At 36.0% G+C, this 23546-nt stretch overlaps 1 protein-coding gene across 2 annotated transcripts in view; it reads right to left on the reverse strand.

Annotated features, from left to right (window-relative positions):
- Window positions 1-857: 857 nt before the first annotated feature.
- Window positions 858-23546, reverse strand: part of RIT2 (Ras like without CAAX 2) — a 390276-nt gene continuing 367587 nt past the window's right edge. The window contains exon 5 of one of the 2 annotated variants that reach the window (XM_073213309.1): window positions 858-2424. In XM_073213309.1, coding sequence (XP_073069410.1) covers window positions 2197-2424 — 228 coding nt within the window. In that variant the 3' untranslated portion in view covers window positions 858-2196. The remainder of the gene's footprint in view (window positions 2425-23546) is intronic. The other variant, XM_037015079.2, reaches the window with a different exon arrangement.

Genomic DNA, 23546 nt, shown 5'->3' on the forward strand with positions numbered 1-23546 from the left:
ACTTGCTAACTGTTCTCCAATCTAAACCTCGCTAAAAATTTCTAAACTACGTAAGTTATATATCAGAATTTGAGAAGTAAAAAGAAAGAGGAGTGAAAGAGAAATTAAATATGAAAGTTTAGAGCCAAAGGCAGAGGAGCTGACGAAAATAAAATTTACAGATTTAGTTGTGTTAGGAAATACACCAAACACTTAGTATTTGTAGATAAGATAGTCATCACATTTTTAAAGATATAGGCTCATCATATGAAACCAGGTGCCAAGTACCATCTATCCTAGGTTGCATCTTCTAGCAAACAGGAGAATCTGATGGAATACAGTGTCTACAGAGTCTTCCTTCTAGGGGTCACGGGCTACAGAGGGAAAATAACTGTATAAGAAGCAAGGAATGAACCAATCTATTTTTACCAAAACATATTATTAAACATCAAACCAAGGGAAGGAGGAAACAAAGACCAATTCTATGACTATAAGAATCTTTCTATCTTTGTCATCTTCATATGTCTTCTTTTTCAAAAATATATTTTTTCTGCCCTGATTATGAATATGTAGAATGAATTATTTAGATAATTTGATATTAGGGGCAATATAGGATGGGGAAAACTTACTAGTTTATGTCTTACTTCATAGAAGATGAGAGTTAAGAAAAATTCTAAAGGACAGAGAGGCAGCATTGTCTTACAAACAGTAATTGCATGCTGAGTTCTTTGATCCCAGAGCCTATAAGCAGCAACAGTGACATATGTAAGTTTGAGAAACTGGTGCCAAGCAGCAAAAGGACCTACAAATACAGTATCTGAAAAGCTGAGATTTTAGTCCACCAGTTGAAAAATTATAATCTGTAAATTCTCTCCAGTTGTTTCTATGCTACTTTGTAAAATGTGTCTTCTCATCCAGTAATTTATAATCCTGTTGTTCTTGAGCCAAGTGAGTCTTCCAACTGGATGTTAAACTACCTTGATTCATTCCTGCCTTTTCAGAGATTTAGCAAGTGCCAGGGGCATTGTGAATAAAAGAATAAGTGCATGTAAATTGGTAACTTTGCCCTTCATCCTCCCATTTCTCTAATTTATGCAAATATTTCTTCCAACCCACGAAAACTGGTGTGACAGATTCCATCTCATGTTTAGCTCTCTGTTCTTTATGGTTTTCCTTTTAACACTTGTCTATTGACAGTCAGAACTCTTTTTGTTTTTCTTTTTCTGGTAGGGTGCTTTCTGAGCTTGAATTTGAATAAACCGTTCATACAGTGGGATAAATGAATGAATAGGCAATTTCATTTTAGAAGATGAGTCATTCATTGTAAAACAAAGAAAATGAGCCCTCTCACTGGTGGTGTTTGGTCAGAGTAGGAAGTAGGAAGACATAGGGCATTTTGGTAATGTAAGGAGAATATAGGGCCTCTGGAGTCAACATGTTTTTTACCCTGCAGATGGTCCTAATGCAGGTGAAGCAGTCCTCAGAGGGGCTCCCCCAGAGAGGGAGAATGTAAATGTGACCTTTTATGAGTATCTGAACCACCAAATTCATATTAGCCTCTCTCTTTCTGCTACAAAAGCTCTTTCTGCTTTGCCACAGCCCACCGAGCGCACTATGAGAGTTTCGCCAAAGCCTAACAGGTCAGTGTTCTGTAAATATGGGGATATTTTGTTTCAGATCTCCAATGACCCATAACCAGTTCCTATTATTAATAGTTCCACTAAGCTTCATCTTCAGTAAAAGCACCACATCTACACTTAAGGAAAGACTAGGCTGCAGAGTCCTGCTCTGAATTGTTTCCTGAGCTGCTTCATTATTTACTGACTTTCCTGAAATGCAAACAGCCAAAGTCTTATCAGCAAAGGCAGATCCCCTGAGCCTTTTATCATTCTGTCTGCAATTTCGAATATTTCCTCTATAACCAGACAGCATACGAAATGAAGCTAGACTCTTTAAAGGGAAATGAGGCAATTGGAATGTCAATTTTATTTAGTAATATACTGTAAAAACTTAAACAGCATATCCAACTGATTGACAAAATCCATCCAACTGTTAAGGACAAAACAAAACTATCTCAAGAGGTACAGTTATGCAGATCTTGGTTTTAGCTATAGGTAGATATTTAAAGAGACAGACAGAATATTGGAGCTGACTGCAACTGCAGAATTGTCCAACTGAAAAAATTCAGAGAGAGCAAGGGAGTTAGAAGCAAGGATATCATGTCATATTTTCTCTCTTCTTCTTCAATGAGCCTTTTAACTTCTTCCACAGGCTGTCTTTTCTCTTCAGTTTCTTTTCCATCAAGGATGGCATGGACTCCTTCTTGCGAATTTCCCTCACTAAACCATGAAAGGCATCATCAATACAGAATCTGAGGGCTGCAGAGGTCTCAAAAAAAGCACAGGCATATTCTCGGGCCAGACTCAAGCCTTCTTCTGTAGAGACCTAAGGAAAAGTAAATGATATTAAAAAGTGAGCAAGAGAGAGATGTTTAAATAAAAGAGTATGTCCTCTACCAGGGCTGTGGGCTTGTTACATTAAAAAAAAAAAGATAAAATAGAATTTGTTTTAGGGGAAAATTCCTAGAATTTCTGAACTTGAAGGATAAATGAGAAATCAGAATCTCTGAAAGGGCAAATGATTCAAACTTACTTAAAGTGAACCTAGAAGTCAACTCTCCAGATTTCAAAAAAAAAGAAAAAATAACATAGCAGAGCAGTCAAAAGTATGGCTTTAGATTAAAACTGTTTGGTTTCCAAGTTGCAGTACTCCTCTTTTTAGCTTTGCAAATTTAGGTTAAGTTTCTTAACCTTTGGACCTCAGTTTCTCATCTGTAACATAGGGTAACACCACCTACCTCAAAGACTCTTTGCTGGGGTTAAATGAGACCATCTTTAAAAGGTGCATTGAATGTGCTGAACACACAGGTAGAAAACTCTGTAAGTATTGTTATTAATTATAGTACAGAGTTTTCAGTTAAAAATAAGTCAGGATGAAGTTGTCATGAAACTTTAAAAACAATCTTCGGACCAAAGAAAACAAAAAGCACAGTACCATCATTATGAAAAATGAGCCTTTCTTTAGCTAAGCACTTCAGAGCATGCCTAGAGCTCTATGAGTCTTTTGGCACTTAACTTTGTTGTGGCTCATGTTATTGCAATGCATCCTCTAGAGATTATGACTGAGGTCAGGAACTGTATACCTTATTTATCATCCCTTTTGTGTGTACCACAGTCCCTGGTGCCTAAATCATTATTAGAGATATTAGAGGACATAAAAAGATGATTGATAAAAATAGCTAAGCTAATTAAGTATTAAGATGTAAACACAAATGATACACAAATATTTAAATAGTGGGTTATACGTCACTGAAGCTGGGTGTTAATAAGCCTGTTCAAAATGTAACATGCCCATTAAGCTCTGCTTCATTATTCACACTGGCTCTAAGAAAACAGGATTAAAGTTGCCTTTACTCAATATTTCTGACTACCTTTTTGCCCATTGTGGTCTATGTATGTTCTTAAAGTTACTCACATGTTTATATATTTACATGGTCACTTTTCCTGCCAAATGAAAGTAACAGTGAACTGGAGACTCCATCAGTCTGGAGCCCTGAGTAACTATGATGAGTAGAGCTCTCAGTTCACCCATGGTGGATATGTGGCATAACTAGAAAGAAACTTCTTTTAAGCTGCTGACCTTTTGGAATTGTTTCTGACCAGAGCATAAATTCCATTTTCCTTACTGATACGCCATGCATCTTGTTACGAAATTGTTGAGCTGGCATATAAAAATAGGTCTATCTGATTCCAAAGCCAGGTCCTTTCTAGTCTGATAGGTTAACCTCTCCAAGGGCTAATAAACACACATGAGTACACAGAATGTCTGAATCCTCTTCAGGATTCCTGCTGGCAAACACACCAATCCTTTTAGAGCTCACTTTTGTCTTGTAGTAACTGAAGAAATACAGCTAAAAGCAACCAACTAAAGTGATTAACATTCTCTTACCAGTAATTGGACTAAGTCATTCATTTATTAAATAATTTGTCTGATTTCCAAGTAATCACAAGTGAGAATCTCACCCAACATTTTGATACTTATATAGCATGTGTAGCCATTTATTTTTCAGTTTCCTATAATAATTTTCCTACTCAGAAACCAATGATACATATTTTACATTTTTCTATAGCAACACTATATTTCTGAAACTGTTTTCTAGATTAATCACCTTTCATTAGGTTTTATGTGTACAAAAACAGCCTCAATATCTCTGTGGCTTGCAAAAATATTTATTTCTTGTTCCCACTGCCCATTCACAGATGAAGGGTAGACTACAGCAACTTAGCTTCATGATGTTGGTTGAGTTCTTGTTTGTCCCTTCTCTCTCTTATTCTGGGATACAGGCTGAAAGAGCACATCTTATCTGCAACATGATGTTTCCATGACAGAGAGCAGGTAGGCAGAAGACATGGATAACTGTAGCCATGTCTCAATGGTCAAAAGAGAAATGGAGAATCCTAAAGTCAATGAAGCAAGATGTATACACAGCTCACAATGAAGATGGTCAGGATGGGGAAAAAATAATTGTGAAAAAGTGATAATAATAATAATAATAGAATCTTCCAAAATAAGTTATATGTAAATGCAGTACACTTTCCGAATTAAAAAGACAAAGATTGCCCATATTTAGTAGATTCTTACATACTTTTGTGTTTCCCTTCTTTTCAATAAAGTGCCCTATTTTTTCTTATGTAAAACAAAGACAGATTTTGGACCATATTTTTCTTTAATTACTTACAATTATAATACCTTATGTGTGAGGATATAGAAAGAATGAAATTTGAATGGAAATTAATACAAAAAGAAAGTTGATGTACTGAAATATCAGACAAAATAGTTAAGATATTTACTAGAAATAAAGGGAGGTCTTTTATAATGACAAAAATCCTTCAGGAAGACATACTTATAAATTTGTATGTACTAAATACCATAGCCTCAGTTTGTATGAAAGAAAAGTTGACAGAACAAAAATCCAAAATTGAGAGATTTTAACATGTCTCCCTTAGCAATTGAGAGAATAAATAGGCAAAAAGTAAGGATATAGAATGTTTGAACAAAACAACATAGTTGATCTAATTTGTATACATAAGATGTACCCAACAACTGAAATAGCTACATTCTACTCTTCAAATGAACCTGAAACATTTATAAAAGTTGACTCCATGCTAAGCTTTAAAGCAAGTGTCAGACGTTGTAAAGAAACAAAGTCACAGTATATTCCTGAACAAATGGAATTAAGCTATGAATTAATTTTAAAAAAGAAGATAAGTAGGCAATCCCCAGATATTTTGGAGAAATATACTTCTAAATAGTTAATAGGTGAAAAAATATGTTACATGAAAATTAGGAAATATTTGGAACTCCAGTATAATGAAAATACAACTTATCACAACTTGTAGGATATCTTTGTTTAAAATGATGTATTTTACATGCAGATTTTAGAAAAATAGAAATACTCAAATTTAATGATCAAAGTAGCAACCTTGAAAAGTTAACAACAAAAAAAGCCCAGCAAATTAAACTCAAAGAAAGCTGAATGAAATAAATGATACAGAGAGAAATGAGTTAAATAGGAAACAACCATGCCGTAGACTAAATCGGAGTTTTTTGGTAAAGATGTTAAATTGTTAGAGCCCATGTAAGACAGATGAAAGGTGAAAATAAGAAGTTAAAAATAAACAATATCAGGAGTGACAAAGTGAACATCACTATAGATCCTACAAACACAAAAAAGAAAATTAGGGAATATTAGATTAGTGTCAATAAGTCTGGCCTGTTCAATGAAGGACAGGACAAATTCCTACCAAAACAAAATTTCCAAGGTTTACACAACTGTAAGTAGAGAATCTGCATTATCCTATACCTTAGACAAGGAATTAAGTATGTAATAAGACCTTTCCATGATTAACTCTCTATGACCAAAAGCCTTTTTTGGGTATATGTACCAAAGAATGTGCACAAAAATGTTCATATCAGTAGTATCAGTAAAAGCAAAAACTAAACCAAAAAAATGCCAAAAGCAACATAAATAGTAAGTGAATTTGATAAATAACCTGTGTATTGATACAGTGGAATACCATTCAAAGCAAATGATAAAATACTATTATATACATCTCAGATAAATCTTAGAAATGTTATAGTGGATAGTGAAAGAAACCAGATCTAAGAAACATTTTTAATAAACTTTTCATTTTGGTATTGTTTTAGGTTTACAGAAACGTGGGAAAGATAGCACAGATAGTTCCTGTGTACCCCATATCCAGTTTTTGTCACAAAATTGAAATTGGATTTTATTTTACAAACCAATACTATTTGTCATTTTATTTTAGATTTCTAAGAGCAGATAACATTGTAGATTTATGTTTTTAGTGGGAAGGTTCAATAGCATAAACATTACAAATCATCTCCAATAAATTTGTAATTTCAAGAAAAAATGCATTCATATCTTAAAATATTTTGCATCATAGAAAATCATATGGAAATAGTGCAGTTCATAAGAAATAATAAATGTAAAAATAGGACGGAAATGTTTGAACTCTAGTAAGAAGAAGACAGGGAGAGGGATGATAACAATGATGCTGGATCTTTGTAAAGCTACAGCAGTTCAGGCAGTGAGATACTAGTTAAGGGAACCTAAAAAAAAAAAAATCAAAATATATATGACATCTTGAAATGTTATTGGGGTGGCATTCCGAATCAGTGGGGGAAATGAAAGTGCATTCAATTCTACTCTGACATCCAGTTATCATTTTGGATTATTTTTGATGTATGGAGATTATTTCTACCAGCATAGGAAGGTAACTTGTGGGGAGAATAGGAAAAGGGATTGGAGTTAAGTCTTTAACTAAATCTATTTTTTACACACAAAAAAATCTCTGTATACACACACAGATTTATGAAATGTTTCCTAATTAAAAAAATGTAAACATTAAAAATAAATCATTGGAAACATCAAAATTCAGTTAGAAGTCCATTGTAACGATCGATTTTAATCTGAGATAAAATTGGAAAACAAATGCTATGCAAAGATGCTTACTGAAATCATAGACAGCAAAACAGCACCTTTAATAGATGATATGCCTGCATATTTTATTATTGTAGCACACTGAAGTATATTTAACTCTGTTGCTATTCATGACTTTAGTAACATAGGAATCATGAACCCTCTATTTCAAAGCATGAAATGTAGTTGCATATATTCTTGATTCATTATCAGAATATTAATTCCATGTTATTTAATTTAATAACTCAATAATCTTCACATCCATTATAATGAAATCTAAATGGAAATTAAACTTAGTATAATATTTGATCTTTTCTAATTATCTTTAAAAGGTCTCATTATATCAGTGACCTAACATTTTTATTTTTAAAGAAAATTATTAAAGTGAAGGCACAGTTTAAAAATAAATTTGTTTCAGTAAATTCCATCTCATACCAATATTGACAAACCATAAATGTGTCATCCCTACCTTTGACATTGGAATTGATATATTATAAATTCAGTGAAAGAACTTGAGCCCAAACATGTAAGAAAAAATAACTTCAACAAATATTAATTTTTTGCAGATTCTGGGCTGTACGAGTAATAACTATAGTCAGTTTGAAAGCCATAAATATTTCAACAATATCACTGGGAGTAAATTTTAGTCCATTAGTGGTGTTACAAATGGCTTAACGCCATAGTAACATGACAAGACAACAGTTTCTATATTAGGGTTCAAAGCCAAGATAATTATATTCTTTTTTTTTTTAATAAGGAAAACTAAGGGTATTTATTTATTTATTTATTTATTTTTGTAGATAATTATTTTTTATTGAAGGGTAGTTGACACACAGTATTACATTAGTTTCAGGTGTACAACACAGTGATTCAACATTTATATACATGATAATTCTAGGTACCAGCTGTCACCATACCAAGTTGTCACAATATTTTGACTATATTCTTATGCTATACATTACATCCCGGTTACTTATTTATTTTACAGATAATTATATTCTTATAATATACCTTATCTATTCAAATTTTAGGTAAAATTAAATATTTTACATCACAAATATTCATCCACATCATACAGTAACTGCTAAGGAAGCAGCACAATGTTAGAAAATAATTAAATTTTTCTGTATCCAAAATGAGGAGTTTCAGGACCAGAACAGTTAAGCAAATGATTCCTGATCATGAACCTAGTTAAGTGAAGCAGCTATCAGGTTATACTTTCTTCCATCAAGTAAGATTTCCAGTTCTTTCTTGCTATTTTACATGGGGTCTTTCCAGTTCATTTTGCTAGTATTCCATGTATATGTCATATATATTTTATTGATTATTCTGATGTAAGTCTTTATAATTTGAGATGATTCTTAAATAGTAAACAAATGGCACAGAGTATTGCATATTGCATTTATATAAAAAATTAAAATACACAAACAGGAAAAAACAACTATTGCAGAAAGATTATTTGCAGGAGGAGAGCAATTGATGGAGATACCATATATCATATGCAGATACCAGAATATATTATATATTCCTTGCCCCTCAGTGACAAAGACAAGTAGTTTGTGATTACACATGCCACCTGTAGGCCTTAGACAGCATTGGCAGAAAAAAAAGAGTAAAAAAGTGTTTCATACAATTAATAGAAAATTTCTGTAACCCACGGGAGCCATCTTTTTAATACATGTGACCTTTTTCACTGAGGAAGATCGCTGTGTAATATGCCAGGTACTCCCTGAAATGCCATTTCCCATCTGCCAGAGGAGGCATTAGAATACAGCCGCAGCTGCATGGGGGTTGATGCAGCCACTGGGCACAATGGCAAGCTGAGGCTGTTCTAGCCCAGCCCAGCTGCTCGTGGGAAGCAGCAAGCATGCTGGTCAATTAGAGTTCCATTCCCAACAATCTGCTGACTTCAGGAGCTTCATTGCTCTTTACGTCTTTTTATCTTTTACCAATGCTCGGTAAAAAATAAATTAAATTAAATTATTGGAAAGGTATTCAGGGTAATGGTGGTTGTCTAGTAAGCTATATAATTCTTACTAGCATAAAAGGAAACTCAGATACCGTTCTGCTATAATTGCTAACCTTGAATGAGGAGAGATTGGCAGAAAGATGGGTCTGGCTCTCCCAGGAGAAGCTTTGAAAGCAAACTATCTTCATAGTTAAGCCTACTGGGCACTGTTAAGACATTTAGTGTACAGAAAAAAGTATTTGTTTCCTATTTTGTAATGTCTCCCATCTGTGTTTCACTTCATTCTTACCCATGAAGCTACTAATTTTCATTATAGAGCCTAGTTCATCAAGGTAACAGGAATCATAGTTTCTGGAGATTCTGGGGACCAAAACATCTTGTTTGGTAACTTGAAAGAAAAGCTGCCCAATTGAGATTGTTCAGTGTTCACTTTGTGATTAGTTTGGGTCAGTTTTAACAACATGAGTAGCCTTGCCAGTCTCTCCTTAACTAACTCCAGTGCAAGTGCTCTTGATTTAATTCACCTAATTTATTTCTTTACTAACATAGTCTGAGAGTTACTATATTTTTTTGCACATGTCATCTTCCATTAAAAGTAAATGTGTAGATGGCCTCTCGAACTCTTTGCAGGAAAAACCAGCAAAGCACTTGTAAGAATGTCCCATCCTCAGCTGTAATCACGGACACATGCAGAACTCATTCTTGACAGAGCAAAGAATGGGCTTAAAGGGTGCCTCATCCCAGGGTGCTCCTTCTGACCTCTTGTCTTCCTCTAATTCTCTTTTTTAGCGAGTGAACCCCCAATCTGTGTCCTAAGCAGAGGGTCAATTGGAGAAGAGATGTCAGTCTCTTTTCAGCAGGTCCCTCTAACTTTTAGGGGCGGCTGTGTTGGTGCTTCCTTCCCTGGTCTGGACAAGGAGGAGGGCATGCATCCCTCCACCCTTCTCTGGGGTAGGAATAGGGAGAAGGACTCCACACCTTGGCTTCAGGAACCCAGATTCCTGCCACCCTCCCACCCCAACTTCCCAGTTCCTGAATTCTTCCTTTATAGACTGGGAAGAGATGAGGATAGGAGTCAACAAAGCCATTCATGTTGCCTGCTGGGCACTCTCTTTAAAATGTGGAGTACCTTTTTACACCCAGCGACCTGCAACTCCTGTGCACAAATATTTCCTTTTTTCTCCATCTAGTAAGCCTTCAATTTTTTTTTTCTACACATCCTCCAGACTTCCTCAAGTCTTCACAAACCTTCCCAGTTTATGGTGGTCAGGGTAGCTCTGCTTTGCTCTGCAGCTTATCACCCATGAAACATGTTTATGGGACTTATAATTTAGTTGTTTTGGCTCACCAACCAAAGTGCAGGATTGCTGAACAGAAACCATATTGTGCCCATTTTATTCCTTATTGTGCTTAGCCACAAACTTTGAAGGTGGCAGATGCTCATTACATATTTAATCTTGGTGATGGTGATAATGACATCCCATAGACAGTCACCAGTGATCACAGAGTCCATTATAATAAGTCCATCAAACTTCAGTTCCAGAGGGCAGGTTATTACTTCCAAATTTATTTATGCTATAGTGTGGTCTTTAGCAAGACATTTGACAAAGCCTTGCCACAGTGGGTAAGTATGTGGATTCTGGACCTGGTTTACTAAGCTCCACCTTCTGGCTATACCACGTCCTGGGCAAGAGCACGTGGGGAGCTGCTTAGCCTTTTAATGCTTCAATTTCTTCATCTTTAAAATCCTACGTCATAGAATTGTTAATAGGATTCAATGAGCTACTATTATGGAAAGCACTTAGCATAGTTCCTGGCATACTGTGTACACCCAATAAAGACATATATTTTTTTCCCAGAAGTCTGATAAGATCAACGGATATTTTCAACTCCTTTAATCACATTTTGGCCTTGCTTACTTAGGTTTTCTTTCCTGCTTCTCACTGTGGCCTACAAACTCTATATTATGTGACCTCTATCCATTGCCCCAAGTCTAATACATATGATTCTCCTCACTCATTACACCCAGCCATATACTCCCCCACATGCCCTCTGCAATCTTCTCTCCTCAAGTATTTGTACATGTCGTTTCTTCTTCCTGGAATGTGCCCCTCCCAGTACTTTTCCTGGCTGCTTTTATCTCATCATTCCAGTCTCAGCTTATGAATCGCCTCCACTGAGACACCTCACCTAACTATTCTTTAGAAAATACTCTGCATAGTGCCAGTAATTCTATCCAATTACTCTGACTTACTTCTTTTCGGGCACTTAATTATTCTCTGAAGTCATCTCACTAATTTGTTCATGTGCTTATTTTCTGTCTCCCTCCAGTACAATGTAAGCTTTGTTATTGCAGGAATTTTGTCAGTCTTATTCACTGCTGTACCTGGTCCCCACTGTAGTGGCTGGCATTTAGTAGGTACTCTGTATTTGTAGAACGACACTACTGGAGTTCTGGTTGTGGGAATACATCTTGTAGTTACAACACATAGAGGAGCTAGTTGTCAGTTAAGGCAAGAGAAAAATAAAAAGGAAATTTGAGGTCCTTGTGTTCAGTGCCATGACAGGAGCCAGCACAGGGCACTGCGGTGACGGTGACGTTTATAAGTAGTGCCAGCCCCTCCTTAATGGCTCTTGGCTTCCTGAGGGAGGGAGCCTTCGCAGGAGACCTGAATGACAAGTAGAAACTACCTAGGTGGGTGGGAGGGGGCAGGAAGGAATCTCAGAGAGAGGAGGTCACACAGGCCTGATGCAGAAGTGATAATGGTGCTCTTGTGCGATCATCAGTAGTTAACGTGGCTCAGACCAGAGCTTGGGCGAGGAAAGAGTGAATGAAGAGCACAATCAGAAGAAATTAGTGAGCTTAAATGCCTAATTTACTTAGAGTCATAGGAAATAGTTGGAATCCATCAACTGAACAATAATTTTTACAAAAAAAAACCCCGATTTTCTTGAGTGTCTACTCTGTGCAAGGAAATGTAAAAGGTTTTCTCTCTCCTGATGTTCTGGAGAGGTATTGATTGAGTGGAGAGAAAAGCAGGACATAATAAATGGTGTAGCCAGTCCTTCTGAGGCACAGGATGATAATGGCTCTAAGATAAAGGGTTTAGACTGCTTTGTGCAGGAGACATTTGAAGTCTCCAAGGCCTTGTGCTTTTCATCCAAGAAGTTCTGGTATGCTGGGGGGGGGAAAGGTTGCCATGGCAGCCAGTAGTTGCTATGAAAGCAAAAAAGGGAAGGTTAATGCTAAATATTTTGCTAATAGCAATATCTGGCATTTTCTTTGAATTTTTCTTCTAAGGACTTTACTTTTAAAATATCTTGCTACAATTATGAATCAATATACTTACACAGTATTTGAATATATATACCAGAATATATATATATATGTGTGTGTGTGTGTGTTTGTGCCCAAGGATATCTCCATGTATTTGCACTAATAAGTCAGTGTGTGTATTTGATGTATATTAAATGAATGGTTCTCCTGAACCTTAAGAGAATTAGTTATTATAAATAGTTAAGTTTTCCAAATGACCCAAAATTTTACTCTTTAAGCACCCAAAATTGTGAGTGGTTAATTTATTACATTAATAAATTTATATTAGGTAAAAATAGAAGGAACTTACATATGTACTTGTGACACATATAACAATTATAATTAAGTAATAAATTGTACAACTGTATAATGTCTGGATCCCCTGCAGAATATGAGACGATGAGGGCAAGGAACATTGCTCCCAACACCTCAGTGTTTTTGCACATGGCCCAGGCTCAGTAAACACCTTTCTGACCTCTTTGAGTAGGTGGATGAGTCAATGGAAAGAAAGGTGACCAAGGAGGAACCAACCAATTACTACAGCAAAAACTCTCAAAGAGTTAATGGGAGAGCTCAAAAGTTAGAATCTTTAAGTTGCTGAAGGTTTTAGGTCTTTTCCATTAAAATTCATTCTGATCATCACAAATGCTTTATTGCACATACTCTATAGAACATGTACACTGAATAATCTCTAAGCAAAAATAAATGGCTGGTGCATTCATGATGCATTCTTGCATGGAGTCTAGATGTCCCAGTGGCAGATGGCTGTGATCTAGCTGAAAACCAGAGGTGTCAGGGTTCCTGCAAGCTCATGGTCAACCTATGTAGCCTTTTGGATTATATTTGGAAAAGGTATACCATGGAGAGGAAGATGAGCCTGAACCACATAAATTTGATTTAAGTTCTAATTCTGAAATCTACAGGAGGCAAAAATGAACCAACAGCACTCCTAATTCCCTGGCCCTGTACACAGGGAGCTGGGCAGTTTCTGAAAAATGTATAAGCCTGTGCTTATTGGCATTACTGTAAATATAGTCAATCTTAGCAGAACCATCAGTGCCCTGTTCAATTATTTTGCTTACTATCCATCAGCCCTCTCCTATTCCTCATTTAGTTCCTCAAATCTTCATTGCACTTCTCAGGTCTTTGATCCCAGCCTCATTTTCAGGATATGCTCTTGCTCTTACTTCACCTCAATGAGGAAATAAAAACATCCAAAAATAGTGACTGTAACATATGGGGTCTAACACCTAGAAGCTCATTAGATATTTTACTCTACAAAGATGAAGAGAGGTTACCGATTCTGTTACGTTCAGTACTTCCATCTGGTCTCTGAATCCACCTTAGCATGTGCTTCAATCCTGTGCCATTAGTTCTCCCCTCACTGTCCCATATTTTCAGTCTTCCTTTCCAACAGTCCCCTTTTCCCCAGAAAAATATGCTTTGTCACCTATTTAAATAGTACAGTTCTAGCTATTTTCTTCCATTTCTCCTTCCATTCACCAGCAAATGTAGGTTATTCAGGAAAGTATAGGTTAAGTAGAAGAAGAATGGGGCTGAGGCTGGAAAATCTCAAAACAAAATACATCATAGATTTGTGTGCTGACTTCTTTTAAACACTTCTGATTTTCAATTTTTCACAGTCTGGATTGGGCCCCACTCCCCATCCTTTCTCCCAAAATGTTTTCCAAAGGTATGAATATTCATTCTTGCTGCCAAACCCAAGAGATGCTTCCAATGATCTTTCACCATCTGCAACATTTGACAAATTCATGACTCTCTTCTTTAAATTTCTCCTTTGATCTGGTGACTTCCTTCTGATTTTTCTAACCTCTTTCCAAATGCTCTAAATATCCTGTCCAAATGTCCTGAAAATCCCACCATTCACTCACTTTTCTTGTAACTGTGTGCTCATGAATTCTGTCCTTGACTTTGTTTTTATTCCCATTTGACATTTGCTCCTTTATGTTCTTATCCAATCTATAGCTTTAGTCATTTTTAGAGGGCTCATGAGTCCCCCATGTTGATGACTTCAATCTTCATTTCTCACTTTAAGTCCAGAATCACACGTATAACTCTCTGCTGGGAAGTTCCTCTGGAATGTCCCATAGCACTTCAGTAGTGTGATCAAATTAATTATTTTTCCTCCTAAATTGTTCCATCTTGGCAAATGATCCCCAAACTCCCAGTAGTCCAGGTGAAAATTCTTTGAAATCATTCTAGATTCCTCTATCTTCCACATTCTTAAATCAAAGTGCTAATCAAGCCATTTCATTTCTATCCCCTTGTTATTGTATGCTGACATCATACCCCTCCATTTGCATGGCCAATGTCTTAATTTAGCTTCTCATTAATTTATCCCCTAAATAACTTTCCCACCTTCAAATCTGATCTCTTCAAATCCATCATTCATACCCCAGCCAGAAGATTTCCATAACATAGATGCATATATTTAGCTCACTGATTTATTTCTGCAATTTCCCCATGACCAATAATACTGTGAGTAAGCACATAATAAGTGCTCAAAAAATAGTGATATTATTCCTACAGCTGTTAGTACAAGATAAAGTGAGGTTCACCTCTTACTTTGGATAAGCAACTCTGCCTCTCAAACCTCAATTTCCTCTTCCTTATCAAAATATCTCCTTCATAAGATTCTTACACATATTACAGTCGATTATATAGTAATATGATCAGTAATCTTCTAGTATGCAGAATGTACTTAATGCATACATACTTAGTAATAATTTATAATGGAGGAGTCTGGGCCCTTAAAAAAATAAAAGGCATCAGACAGGCTACAAGAATATCCTCAGAGCAAAAGGATTCAGGATTGCAGTGGCCACCAGGGACATCTTCAAACCATCAAGTCATTATGTATGTCTTTTCCACTACATCTCTGACAATGACTAGTTTCTATAAGCATACACTTATTGCAAATCCTCTCTAAAATGACCCTTTTTTGTTGAAGGTTCTTAAATTTTGTGAGAAGAGCATTTGAATTTTAGAAGTGAAATTGTTGCTATGCATCCTACATTCCAAATTCCTTCTTATATAAACTAAATAAACAAAACAGTTTAGAAATACCTAAATTTTGGAGAGTATATTTCTTCAGAGTTGGAGTTGGCACTATAACACAGGCTGCTCTTTTACCAGCACATATGCTTCTTCACTTGAACACAGACGCTGGGGCTGAAGAGACTGTGCAAGGGGCAAGTGGAGCACACTGGAAGAAAACGTTCAGAGAAGAGCCTTCTGAGGCAGTCAGGCTTGTATGGAGGGGGGGAGATGGAGATTAGAGATTGCTGCCATTTTCCCCTATTCAGAGAGCAGCCGAGGACCTCAGACATCTAGATCTGGAACTTTCATTTTATTACATTCAGATTTATATTCTTTAAATTTATGTTCATTTAAATTTATTTTTTTTGAACTAAAGTGACATAATAGCTTCAGGTGTACAACATAATGATTGGACATTTATGTACATTACAAAATGCTCACTACCATAAGTGTAATTATGCCATGGCACCATACCAAGTCACTACAATATTGTTGACTGTATTTTCTGTGCTATACCTTTCATCCCTGTGACTTATTTATTTTATAACTAAGTTTTGTACCTCTTAATACTTCACCTATTTTTTCCTATCCCTCCCACTCCCCTCTCCTCTGGCAACAACCAGTTTGTTCTCTATTTATGAGCTTGTTTCTGTTTTTTTTGTTGTTGTTCATTTGTTTTTTAGTGAAATTATATGATATTTGTCTTTCTCTGTCTGACTTCTTTCACTTAGCATAATACTCTCTAGGTCCATCCATGCTGTCATATATCACAATATGTCATTATTTTTTGTGGCTGAATAATATTCTGGTGTGTGTGTGGATAATCGTTCTGCTGATGGATAGTTAGGTTGCTTTCATATCTTGGCTATTGTAAATAAAGCAGTGATGAATATAGGGGTGTGTATAACTTTTTAAATTAGTGTTTTCATATTCTTCAGATAAATACGCAGAAGTGTAATTACTATATCTTATGACATTTCTATGTTTTGAGGAACTTCCATACTGTTTTCTATAGTGACTATACCAGTTTGCATTCCCACAAACAATAGTCCACATTCTCACCAACAGTTGTTATTCTTGCCTTCTTTATATTAGCCATTCTGACTGGTGTGAGGTGACATCCTGTTGTGGTTTTGACTTGCATTTCCATGATGATTAATGATGTTGAGCATCTTTTCATGCATCTGTTGGCCATCTCTATGTCTTACTTGAAAAAATGTCTATTCAGTTCCTCTGCTTATTTTTAATCAAATTATTTGTTTCTTTGGTGTTGAGTCTTGTGAGTTATTTATGTATTTTGGGTATCAACTCCTGATTGGATGTATCATTTCTGAATATATTATCCTGTTCAGTAAGTTGCCCTTTCATTTTATTAATTTTCTTTGCTGTGCAGAAACTTTTTAGTTTGATATAGTCCTACTTGTTTACTTTTGCTTTTGTTTCTCTTGCCTGGGGACATAGATTCAGAATTGCAAAGGCCAATGTCCCAGAGTTTACTCCCTATGTGTATTTTCAGGGGTTTTATGGTTTTAGGTGACATTTAGGTCTTTGATCCATTTCGAGTTTATTTTTGTGTATGGTGTAAGGAAACGGTCCAGTTTCATTGTTTTGAATGTAACTGTCCTGTTTTCCCAGTTTATTGAAGAGGCTCTCCTTTTCCCAATTGTATATTCTTGCTTCCTTTATGAGCTTGCTGTACTGTTCCATTTATCTATGTGTCTAATTTTTGTGCCACTGTTTATTTACCATAGCTTTGTAGTAAAGCTTGAAATCAGGGAATGAGATACCTCTAACTTTGTTCTTCTTTCTTAATATTGCTTTGGCCATTCAGGGTTGTTTGTTGCACCATACAAATTTTAGGATTATCTGTTCTAGTTCTATGAAAAAGGTGCAGTTGGTCTTTTGATAGGGATTGCATTGAATATGAAGATTGTTTTGGGTCATATGGACATTGTAACAATATTAATTCTTCCAATACATGAGCATGTTTTTCCACTTACTATCAATTTCCTTCATCAATGTCTTATAATATTCAGAGTACAGGTCTTTCACCTCTTTGGTTAAATTTACTCCTTGGTGTTTTATTCTTTTTGGTGCAATTGTAAATGGGATTATTTTCTTAATTTCTTTGTGCTAGTTTGTTGTTAGTGTATAGAAATACAACAGATTTCTGTAGTTGATTATGTGTCCTGAACTTTACTGAAGTCATTTATTGGTTTTTTGGTGGCATCTTTAGAGTTTTCTATATATAGTATCATGTCATCTGCAAATTGCGACCTTTTTATTTCTGCATTACCAATTTGAATGCCTTTATTTCTTTTTTTTTTTTTTGTCTGATTGCTGTGGCTAGGACTTACAATACTATGTTTAATAAGAGTGGTGAGAGTGGGTTTCCTTGTTTAGTTCCTGATCTAAAGGAAAAGCTTTCAGCTTTTTGCCATGAGTATAATGTTTCTCATGGGTTTGTCACATATGTCCTTTGTAATGTTGAGAGTTTTTATCATGAATGGATGTTGAGTTATGTCAAACTCTTTATCTATTTGTTAACTGTGGTATATTACATTGATATGTGGATTTTAAAACATTCTTGCACCCCTGGAATGAATGATTCTTTTGAAGTATTTTTAAATTCAGTTTGTTAATATTTTGTTGAGGATTTTTGCCTCTATTTTCATCAGGGATATTGGTCTGTAATTTTCTCTCTTTTTTTGTAGTGTCTCTCTGGGTTTGACATCAACATAATACAGGCCTTGTAGAATGAGTTTGAAAGCATTCCTTTCTCTTCTATATTTTGAAATAGTTTGAGAAAGGTAGGTATTAACTCTTCTTTAAATATTTAGTAGACTTCACCTGTGAAACCATCTGGTCTGGACTTTTGCTTGTTGGAAGTTTTTAAAATTATTAATTCAATTTTGTTGCTAATAATAGGTCTGTTCATATTTTCTATTCCTGATTCAGTTTTGGAAGATTGCATATTTCTAGGGCTTTATCCATTTCTTCTGGGTTGCTCAAATTTGTTGGCATGTAATTTTTCCTAGAATTCTCTCATAATTCTTTCAGTTTCTGTGATGTCAGTCATAATTTCTCTTTCATTTCTGATTTAGTTGAATCATTTTTTTTTGAGGAGTCTGGCTAAAGGTTTTTCTATTTTGTTTGTCTTTTTGAAGAGCTAGTTGTTAGTTTTATTGATTTTTCTATTGTTTTCTTAGTCTCTATTTCTACTATTATCTTTATATGTCCCTCCTTCTACTAACTTTGGGCCTTGCTCTTTTTCTAGTTCCTTTAGGTGCATGGTTAGATTGTTCTTATTTCTTAAGGTAGGCCTGTATTGCTATAAACCTCCCTCTAAGAACTGCTTTTTCTGCATCCCATTTTTTATTTTTCTCTTTGATTTCTACTTCCATATATTGTTGTGGTCAGAATATATGATTGATATAATTTCAACTGTCTTAAATTTATTGAGTCTTGTTTTATGGTCTAACATGATGTATACTGGAAAATGTCCCATGTGCACTTGAAAAATGTATATTCAACTGATTCTTGATGAAATGTTCTGTGTATATTTGTGAAGTCTTATCAGGTCTAATGTGTCATTCAATGCCAGTTTCCTTACTCATTTTTCTGTCTGGATGATCTATCCATTGATGTAAGTGGGGTTGTTAAATCCCCTACTATTGCTACTGTCAATCTCCTTTTATGTCTTTTAATATTTGCTTTATATACTTATGTGCTCATATGTTGAGTGTATAGCTATCTACACTTGTTATTATACAAGTGTATAGCTATCTACAACTTGTCTTATTCAGTTGATCCCTTTATCATTATGTAATTGCCTCAAGTATTTCTACTCCAGCTTTTTAAAATTTCCATTTGTATGGAGTGTCTTTTACCATCCCTTCACTTTCAGTCTATGTGAATTTAGGTCTAAAGTGAGTCTCTTATAGGCAGCACATAGATGTGTCTTCTTTTTAATCCATTTAAATACATTTACAGCATTTATAATTATTGATAGGTGTGTACTAATTGCCATTTTGTTAAATGTTTTCTGGTTGTTTTGGTAATTCTCCTCTTGCTGTCTTCTGATTTAATGCTTTCTTTAGTGTTATGCTTGGATTCTTTTCTCTTTGTTTTTTTGTGTTACCTGTTAGAGGTTTTTGGTTTGTAGTTACCGTGAGATTCATATATAGCATCCTATATATACAGCAGTCTCTTTAGGTTGGTGGTCGTTTAAGTTTAGTGCTTTTAGAATGTGTTCAGCTTTTTATTATCTCCCCTCCATGTTTAATATATATGATGTCATAATTTATATCTTTATTTTGTGTATCCAACTGACTTTACTATTTTTGTCTTTTGAACTTCATAATAGCTTTATTGTTGATTGGTCTGCTACCATTACCAAATTTTTTTTTTTTAAGTTGGTGAACTTTTTTCCCCTCTCCTAATTTTCTTCTAATTGTGGCCTCATTTTATCCACTTAAATCCCTTTAACATTTCTTATAAGGCTGATTTAGTGGTGATGAAATCCTTTAACTTTTGTTTGTCTGACAAACTCTTTGTTTCTCCTTCAGTTCTGAATGGTAACTCTGCCAGTATTCTTGGTTGTAGGTTTTTTCTTCCCAGCACTTTGAATATATCATGCCACTCCTTTCTGGCCTACAAAGTTTCTGCTGAAAAAATCAGCTAATTACTTTATGGGATTTCCCTTGTATGTAACTGTGCTTTTCTCTTGCTTATTTTAAGAGTCTCTTTATCTTCAATCTTTGCTATTTCAATCACTATGTGTCTTGGTGTAAAACTCATGTTGTTTGGGGCTCTCAGTGCTTCCTGGACCTTCATGTCTGTTTCCTTCCCCAAGTTAGGCAATTTTCAGCTATTATTTCTTCATATAGGTTTTCTGCCCTTTTCTCTCTTTCCTCTATCTGGGTCTCCTATTATGCCAATGTAGCTTTGTTTGAAGTTCTGCAAAAATCTCTTAGTACCTTCTCATTTAAAATTATTTTTCTTTCTGCAGTTCAGCTTGGTTGCTTTCCACTACCCTGTCTTCCAGTTAGCTGATCTATTCTGCATCCCCTAATCTTCTGTTGATTTCTTCTAGTGTATTTTTCATTTCAGTGACTGTATTCTTCAGTTCTGCTGGTTTTTTTATGTATTCTCTTTGTTGAAGTCTTCCCTGAAGTCATCCACTCTTCTCTCCAGTCCAGTAAGAAACTTTATGACCATTATACTAAATTCTTTATCAGGTAGACTGCTTATTTCCATTTTGTATAGCAATTTTCTAGTGTCTTGTTCTTTCATTTGGAAAATTTTCCTCTGCCACCTCATGTTGTTTGGCTCTCTGTGTTTGTGTTATGTAGGTCAGCTATGCTTCCTGGTTTTTATGTAGTAGGGATTCTGTAGTGCCCAGAAGTGTAGTACTCCCTTATCACCAAAACTAGGCACTCCAGGGGTGTCCCTGTGTGAGCTGTGTGCACCCCCCTATTATGGCTGAGCCATGATTGCTGCAAACAGGCTGGAGGGCAAGGGCTGCCCTCTGCTGGGCTATCAGCAATGACTGGAATGGCTACTGTGGCTGCACTCATTTGCAAGGCTCTCTCCAGGTATAGCTTGCTGAAAGACTCAGCACAGTCCCTGCTGTGCACTGGAAGGCAGGGCCAGTCTGTCTTCCAGTGATGGATGAGGGGACTACTGCTAACTGGTGGATGGGGCACCTGCCAGTGAGGAGCGTTGGGAGGGGCAGGTCCACATGGGAGTGCTGGGGGAGAGCAAGTGGTGTTGGGATGAAGATGGGGAGTGTCAGAACAGGCTCCCACATGCATCTGGCCAGCAAGGCTGAGGGATACCACCAAAAATGGCATCTGTTGGTCCCTCCATCCCTGGAGAAACCTCCCTCAGAGCCCTTTCCCTCTAGCACATGTCCTGAAGTTAATGAATAAATATCCTTTCAAACTGCTGTTTCTGTGTTTGAGTCTCAGGTCAATCGGCACAGCATGCCAGCCCTCTAAGAGCAGAGACTTGGCTTTCCGGCCCTCTGGCTCTCCTGGAGTTAAATCCCACTGATTTTTGAAGCCAGGTATTATGAGAACTTATCTTCCTGGTGTAGATCCCCAGGACCAGCCAGGTGTGCAGACTTTTCCCCTCACCCCTCGGTACATCACTCCTTCCCACTTATGGGTCGGGATGGGCGAAGGGTTTGGATCCTGGTGAGTTTCAGCTCTGACTCTTCTCCCCTTCTTAGTGTGGTCTTTGTCTTTGGCTGTGGACTGGCTGTTTTGCCAGGCTTCAGGTTTTCAGAGTTAGTTGTACCACATGAAGTTGCTATCTCAGTTGGTACATGGGAAGAGGTTATCATAGTGACCTCCTATTCCATCATCTTGCCAGGATCCTTTAATATTGTTTTATAATAGAGTCTATATCTGCCAGTTTCCGTCCCTTTGGATTTGGAAGATATTATATGTAGATTCAAGTGGCTGCACAGATTATAGCTTTTAACTCTTACAAGAAACTCGTCTGTGGCCTTAGAAACTCCTTTGCTTCCCAAGCCCAGTTACTGGATCCCGCCCCAGGTAGACAAAATGACCTGGGTGCACAGCATGCCTTTACAAGGAAGGTAATCTTGACAAGTCTGTTAAGAAGCAGCAGCTTGAGACTGCATCTCCAAGTCGATGACACCTGTTTTTCCTTCCACGTTCTGGTCATGTCACAGCACACAGCAAACAACACTATCACCGCAATGACTTGTCAGCTCACAGACATTATCTGTGCTCTATTCCTCGCAGAAGCAGCTGAGAACATAGTCTGTGTTAGGTCTAAGATACAAGGGGAAAAAGTATCCTATTTATTGATAGTTTCTGAAGTCAAATGGCTTGAGTTCTAATCCTGTGTCTGCCACTTATCAGCTGAATGAACTTAATTGAATGACTTAGCCTTTCTAATAATGCCCTCATCTCAAAATAATATTTCTTAATAAATATCTTATTATTAATGTCTCTTAAAAAGAGGTAACACTGAGACAATAAACCAGAAGGCCTCATTCTTATTATATATTAAATGTATTATAATTTAGACTTTTTTGTTTATTCATTTAGTGCCCATGACTGGCTTGGCTTCATCCAGAAATCAGTCAGTCTTGATGATCAAGAAGTTTGATTCTTGTCTTCATACCACCAGAGTGTGGGAGGAAGTTTTCTACTATCAGATTTATTCTGATGCAGTTAATACCATTAATACCATGTCTATCTTCAGAATTGTTGAATCCTCCTTTGGTCATATTTTGTTGAATGTGTCATAAAAGCATTTTGCTAAAACCACAAGTCTTTTTTTTTTCTTTTCCTTTTCTTTGGCAAAAGCAACCATAATTGTTTAATCAATGCGCAGGGTGGAGTCCATTTTTTCCCCTGTGGTCTGTTGAAAGCCATGGATGCTGTTCAATTCCTTTGTTGTTTTTTCTTCCAATATCCTATTTTATTCTTTTACCTTTTCTTCTCAATCTTCTTGTCCTTCCTTATATCTTCTCCAGTTAATATTCTTACTCATCGCTTAGGTTTTTCTAAAGTAACATTCAGACTTTGCTTCATAAAGTTTTTGTCTATTCCTGAGCCTGGGTATAATTTCTCCCTCTTTTAAAATCCCTAAGCACGTGTCTTTTATCACTCATTTATTACAATTAATACTTTCTTTACTCTGAACCAAGGGTAAGTCTCATGGGCACACAAATAGTGCTTCTTTCACCTCTTTGTCTCCTACACCTAGAATAATCATCAACTGACTTAAAAATCTGACTCCTGTTATTTCTTAAAACTGTTTATAAATTCTTCTTCACTCAATTAATGCAATGTTTGCCTTAAGGATTCATTTTTTCTTAGTTTATTCCCTTTTTATAATATATGACTATCAACACAACCTAAATTTGCTCTTGAGATCAAGATCTTAGTCTTCTGCTGTGGCATCTAATTCAGCAAGAGTTCCAATTTCCTTAACCAAATGTTGTATGTTTAAGTGCAAATTATGCTGAGTAGAGAGACCATAAAATCATGGAGTCATAGACATTGGAGACATTAGTGTTGTAAAAAAAAAAATCAGACATCATTGCTTTTAAAACATTCCTGTGAAATGGGGCATACAGACCTCTTTATGAACACTTTCTATGATGATTTTATTTA

This window comes from Manis javanica, chromosome 9 (assembly GCF_040802235.1).
Source record: "Manis javanica isolate MJ-LG chromosome 9, MJ_LKY, whole genome shotgun sequence".
Classification (NCBI taxonomy): Eukaryota; Metazoa; Chordata; class Mammalia; order Pholidota; family Manidae; genus Manis; species Manis javanica.